Source organism: Crocodylus siamensis, chromosome 1 (assembly GCF_052110815.1).
Source record: "Crocodylus siamensis isolate JL-2025a chromosome 1, ASM5211081v1, whole genome shotgun sequence".
Lineage (NCBI taxonomy): Eukaryota > Metazoa > Chordata > Crocodylia > Crocodylidae > Crocodylus > Crocodylus siamensis.
Window position 1 is genome coordinate 77,041,419 of NC_143395.1, and position 6,137 is coordinate 77,047,555.

General features: G+C 37.8%; 1 protein-coding gene across 2 annotated transcripts in view; it reads left to right on the forward strand.

Moving 5' to 3' along the window:
* UFL1 (UFM1 specific ligase 1) overlaps positions 1 to 4,866 on the forward strand; it is a 44,818-nt gene extending 39,952 nt beyond the window's left edge. Inside the window, exons 18-19 of one of the 2 annotated variants that reach the window (XM_090037044.1) lie at positions 1,677 to 1,857; positions 2,638 to 4,866. In XM_090037044.1, coding sequence (XP_089893170.1) covers positions 1,677 to 1,857; positions 2,638 to 2,850 — 394 coding nt within the window. In that variant the 3' untranslated portion in view covers positions 2,851 to 4,866. The remainder of the gene's footprint in view (positions 1 to 1,676; positions 1,858 to 2,637) is intronic. The other variant, XM_090037054.1, reaches the window with a different exon arrangement.
* The last annotated feature ends 1,271 nt before the right edge of the window (positions 4,867 to 6,137 follow it).

The window sequence follows — 6,137 nt, forward strand, 5'->3', positions numbered from 1 at the left end:
GGCAGTCCCACCAGGCCTTCCTTTCCTTTCAGGGTGCAGTTTTAGGTCATGCCAAGAACCAAGAGCCTCCTGCTCTTACTTGCCAGATGTTTCATACAGCAGTTCAGCCGAGGCTGCCAGCGGCAAACTGCTGTGGTTATATAGCTGGCCTGTGTTTTAAAATGGCCACTACAATCAAGCACCTGCTGGCTGCCTGACTCAGCCCTTAGAGTGGCAGGCATTACGAGTGCACAGTAAGCATGAAGGAGTCTGAGTCTGTGGCCCTTTGAAGTGACTACAGGCAGTCCTTGACTTAGTGTTTCGAGTTACAACATTTCACACTTACAGCGGTTATGAATTGACACCCTGTTTCAACTTTCTGATGTCAGTTTTGATTTTACAACACTTGTTCGCTTGCGTGGCGTCGGATCAAGTTCGCTGCGTTGCCCATCTCCCTGGAGACTATCTGTCCAAACTTCCTTGGACGTTTTCTTTAAGAAAGTAGACGAGACTCCAGAAAAACTTGCAGCCAACTCTCCTGAGAAGCCTGCAACCAAGAGCCCTTCAAAAAGTCCAGCAAAGTCACCTCAAAGAAGTTCTTCCAAATCAATACGATTGCTATTTACCATATAAATACATTAATGTAGCTATATTATTCGTCTATAATTGATTGAGTAAAAAATTCTGGGTTATTTTTGGTGAAAATTGGGTATTGGGCCTTGGTTCAGGAACAAATCCCCCATTTATAACATTGTTTCCTATGGGAAAATTGGTTCTGATGTTGCAACGTTTTGACTTAAGATGCAGTTTTCAGGAACCAGTTTTGTTTAAGTCTGAGGAAAGTCCTGGGTTCTGAGCCCTTCTTGTGATGCTTTATGCATCTTGTGTTATGTAAATGATTTCTCCATGAGTCAGAGAATATAACAGAAGTGTATACAGCTACCCATAGAGACAGTGGGAGATCTGTGTTGCCCCCCCTCCCTGACCATCCCAAGTGGTACAGGATTGCTTTCCTGAGACAGGGCACATTTTTGGGCAAACAGCTACTAAATTTTAGATAGCCAGTAGCCAGAATACAACCCAGGCGTATATCTTTAACCTGCAATATAGGAGGGAAGTAAATGTGAAACAGTATTTTTGGTTTTGGAATCAATTTCTTTATATCGCTTGATGCACTGAGAGGTTATTTTTACATTTTGGGGTGGGATTTTCACAAGCTGTCAGTTATACCAATACTGAGCCCTGCTGAAAATCCTAAACTGGGATATCAGGCCCACCCTGTGATCCAAGCTAGACCTAGACTGTGGGGCTCCTTCACAGGTAGGACCCAGCACAGGGCAGCAGCTCTGGTGGAGACAATGGTAGGGATCAGGGCAGTTTTGGAAGTGGGAATGGGGGAGGGGGCAGGGGTAGAACAAGCAGTGATGAAACAGATGATTACAGGGAGAGCAAGGCAGTACAGCCCTTGCTCACCCTTCTGCTGCCAATGATTATGTCCACCAGGTTCACAGGGTCTCTGATTCTGCAGCAGACCATGTTATTTCTGTTGACTTGTGGGCCATATATTTGACACCCATGTCCTACACCAATGTCAGGAATCAGTCCAAGAAGGAAAAATGAATATTATTCTATAAGCACATCTTTAGATTTTTAGCTTGATAAAGAACATTTTTACAGTACATATTTTGTTTCTGTAGGCAGGTTCTATTCCAGCATAGACAGGCTTTGATTGAACAACTAAAAGTCACAGAAGACCCAGCTCTCGTTCTGCATCTTACATCAGTCCTGTTGTTTCAGTTTTCAACCCACTGCATGGTTCATGCTCCAGGAAGATGTGTGCCACAGATCATTGCTTTGCTAAGTACTAAGATCCCAGAGGTATTCCAGTAATGAATTTTCATCCAGTAATGTCTTTTCTTTTTTAATAAAAGCATGGTACCTTTTTTCTATTAGAAGACATGAAAAGTTTGTGGCTGACCTATACTGAATAGTTCTGGTGGATGAGATTAACTGATTTTGCTTTTGTTACTATTACTGTCTGTATGTAGTATAAAACTTTTATCTGTCTGTTTGCTGTTACTAACTCTGTAGCAAAGTGACAGCTGTAAATTATGGTGATCCATGAGGATGATTCAGAGGCAGGAAGTGTCTAGATGACAGTGGTTAAAACATTGTCCTTTCTCTGAACCACTGACAGAATGGTTCCATTGAATAAGCAATGTAAGTGTTCACCAGATGTTACAGACATCTGGAATTTAATTGGATTCACATTGCAAGGGTTGGGCTTCATTCTCTGACCTTTCTGTCTCTCAAATGGAGTAAGGATACATCCAGAATTCTTCCAAGTCAGTTTTAAGGAAATGTTGCACCACGGAATTTATCGAAATCAACATCCTAATCTGCTGAAATAGTAGTTGGTCCATGAATGGCATTTCTTCCTCCAGTAGAAAAGCACACTGTATTTGCAGTGCAGATGCATTTTTATTATTCTGTATCTTTTATTTGTGATGCACAAAATACTTGTACAAGAATATTAGGTTGTAAAATGTCTTCATGGAATAATGTTTCCTATTGGCCATTTCTTTATGCAACATGTTTTATTTTTAATTCAGCTGTACTGTTTTTTCATAACCATAACCATTTCATTCTTTTCTTCAGGATCAGCATTCTCTTCTAGTGAAATACCAAGGATTAGTGGTGAAACAGTTGATCAACCAGAATAAAAAGATTGGGCAAGGAGATGATGACCCAATGGATAATCTAGAGGAGGAAGAAGCTGCAGAAAATATTCGAAAAGAGCTCCAAGAAGTGACAGCCTCCATCAAAGATCTTGTCCTCAGGCCCAGAAAACCTTCTGTAACAGAGGAGTAAAGATCTAAAATTCATCCCAGTCCGCAAAACAGTCAGAATATTTTTTTTTTCTTGAAGGGATAATGTTCATTTTGTTGTAGTAGTAGAGGATGGGATTGTAGCCTTAGATTTGGTAAACGTTAATGGTACTAGTGAATGCAGTATAAAGCACAAGAGGTGGATGCTTGTCATGGATTTGATTAACTGAATAAATTAATTAAAAATGAAACAATACTCAAGAGCATTCGTTGTGTTATATAACACCACAAGAGCAATGGTAGCTACAAAGGTGAAGTTTTAAGATGGCACCTTTTTATGTGGTGCTTCAGGCATGGTTATTCTTTGATCGCACATTCTTCTGTGTCTGTCCATAGGTTCAGCATCTGCTTTTCTGACTCTCTTTCTTTCTTCTTCTTAATGGAATAGTAATTACAGCAATTCATAGGTTTGTCTGGATTCACAAATATTTTTTGTATGCCTAAACCATAATTTTAAAACAACACTGTGTAAAAATGAAGGCTCATTTTTTATATCTTTTGATATGTTTTCAGGAATATTTGGCTTTATTCTGGGCAGTGGGAGGGTTAATAACAAAGTTTGCAGGCCTGGCTCCCCAAAAGAGGAAAAATAGTGGATGAGTCCAATCCAATTAGGAATGAAATAATCCTATATCTGTACCCATTGTTTCATTCCTAATGAATTCCATGCACTATTGTTATTTGTTAATCATTCCTTTATTAAGGAATCCTTAGAAAACTGATGAGGTAAAAAATTATATGTAATTCTTTATTTGGCATTGAGGGTAGGCCTGAGGATGGTGACACTGACAGCAGTGGCTAACATAGCCTGCTCATTCATTTAGTGGACAGGCTTAACCTCATTTATAACTCTTAAAGCAGTTCCTTAAAGGGTCAATATCCCATAAGGAGACCTTCTTATTTTAAAAGATTTGGAGGTGGGATTTTGTTCATCTTGGCGCACATTTCCTAAAAGAAATTAAAATGTTGGTTTGAATCTTTGCTACATACGTTTTTTTTTTGTCTGGGGCTATCCTGTTCTGAGAAGTATTTGATGTTATTTTACTATATTTCCACCCCTTGTTTTACTTTAACAACTTGCTTTGGATAGAGGGAAGGAGAAAATAAACTGTAAAAGTATGCAAATTTGAATTCTGCAAATACTGATTAATGATAACGTTTTTGTGTTGTTTGTGTTTATTTTTACTTTGTTTCAAAGAGGAAACTGGTTCAAAAGTATAGTTTTAGGTATGTTGTTTGCATCAGCTTATGCAGCCATTGCAGTATGTAGTTATGTATGCTTTCAGTATTCTAGATATTGCATAAAATCAAGTCTGAATAAGAAGATAAGAGAGAATTCCTGTCCAGTGAAAATAACTCTTCTATTCTTGTCAAGACCCCATTGACTACAGTCTGTTGTTCAGTGTCTATGGGGTATTAAACAACCAGTGTTACTTGCAAAACCTGTATCTCTAGTAGAGTTTATATTGGGTAGTCAAATTAAAATGTCCCCTAAAATGTTGTTCCGACAAATGAAAAACCACTTCACATCAAACTTGCAACCAAAACACTGCCTTTTGTCTTAGCCATTTATGTATGTTTTCAAAATGAAATGTAAAAAAAAAAAGAACTATTTATATGGCATTACTAAACTGCAGTACTGCTAAGCATTGGTCTTGTACCAGTCATGAAAGAGAGGAGGTTCATTCTCTTCTCTCCAAGCTCAGAGACAAAGGTAGTAGCATCCTAATTCTGGTAAGCATACTCCTATTTCATGTTTCTTGATGAAAAAGGACAGTAAGGAGCAAAAGGGGGAAATATTCTGAATTCTTTAACTTTGGTAAAGCAATATTGTTTGCATATAAGAAACATTTGTCATTCAAAGTAATTTTAATTTTCATATATTAAATGTAAACACTTTTATTTGGCATTGATAGCTTTTGTAAATAATATCTAATCTGACATTCTGTGTGCAAATTTACAATTATTTTAATAAAGTTAAATAATGAAATATTTAAAATGTATTTTCTGCTATCGACTTAAATAGTGATCTATGGTCTTTATATTTGTTGCTTAGATTACAATTGCTAATATTTCATTCAATTTGTTTTACAGGTCATTTTGAGTACCTCTATAATTTTGCCTAATACAGAAGAATTGTGAACTTACTACAAGCCTTCCTACATAATGCATTGAATGTGTTATGTTGCAGGCTTTAAAATGGAAATGATAAAAGAGACATCCTTTCAAATTAATAAGAAAGGAACAATCCAGATCCAGTGATGTTCTCTAGCTATGATAACGTGAAGGAAATTTCATTTGGGAATTAATTGTTCACTAGTAGTCTAGGTCCAGAAATAATAAACACTAGACGTCTCAAGTGCACAAGACCAGTCTTTAGTGTTCTTAGGTAAATGTTAGGGTGGAGGTGGAAGAGATGGTCTATTCAAAGCTCACTATTTTACTCAGTTTCTTTTTTTCTACATATGATGGGCTTGCCGATGGGAAAGCAGTTTATTTTTAGGCTACATATTGTAGAGATTAGAGGTTCTCAACAGAAGCTAAGATGCTCTTCGTGCATCGAGGAAAATGAAAAACAAGCTGCAATTCAATCTCAACATACTTAGCTTTAAATACTAGGCGTCAGTCCCTCCCCACACCTTACTATAGTCAGTGCTCTTAGTATTTACTAAGGGATGCAGTACATGTAACCCCATTCCTGATCTCAACTAAAAAGTACTTTCTTGACCTTTAAGAATTACATCCTTTCCAGCAGTCTAATTAGAAGCGGTATCTATCTGGCTTCTGCAACTAGACTTATTCCTGGCAGACTTGCTAACAAAGCTCTGCTCCCCTAGGCAAAGCTGCAGCTTTATTTTTAATACTTTCTTTCTTTTCCCCAGCTGCTTAGGAAATTTTCACTTGTATCAAGTTACCTGGGAATAGAGTTTGGATTTGTTGCTGCTCCATAAATTCTCTAAGACTTTCCTAGAGAGATGAATTTTAAATGTAGCTTTATTTAAATGATAGAAAAGGGTTGCAAGGCAGCAGTTCTGTTCCCAATCTCCTCTCTTACCCCACTTGCACCGCAGTCTCCACAAAATGTTTGAGGGGATTGTCTGCACTTTAAAAAAAGAATGCGAATCAAGGAAGTATAGGTGCACCAATACATGGGTCCAATATTGGATCGGCACTGTTATAAAGAAAGTTGACTGTATCGGAAATTGGCCTGATGTGGCCAATAATGTAGCCAATAAATGCCCCATGCATGCGTGCAGCCATAGCGCAACA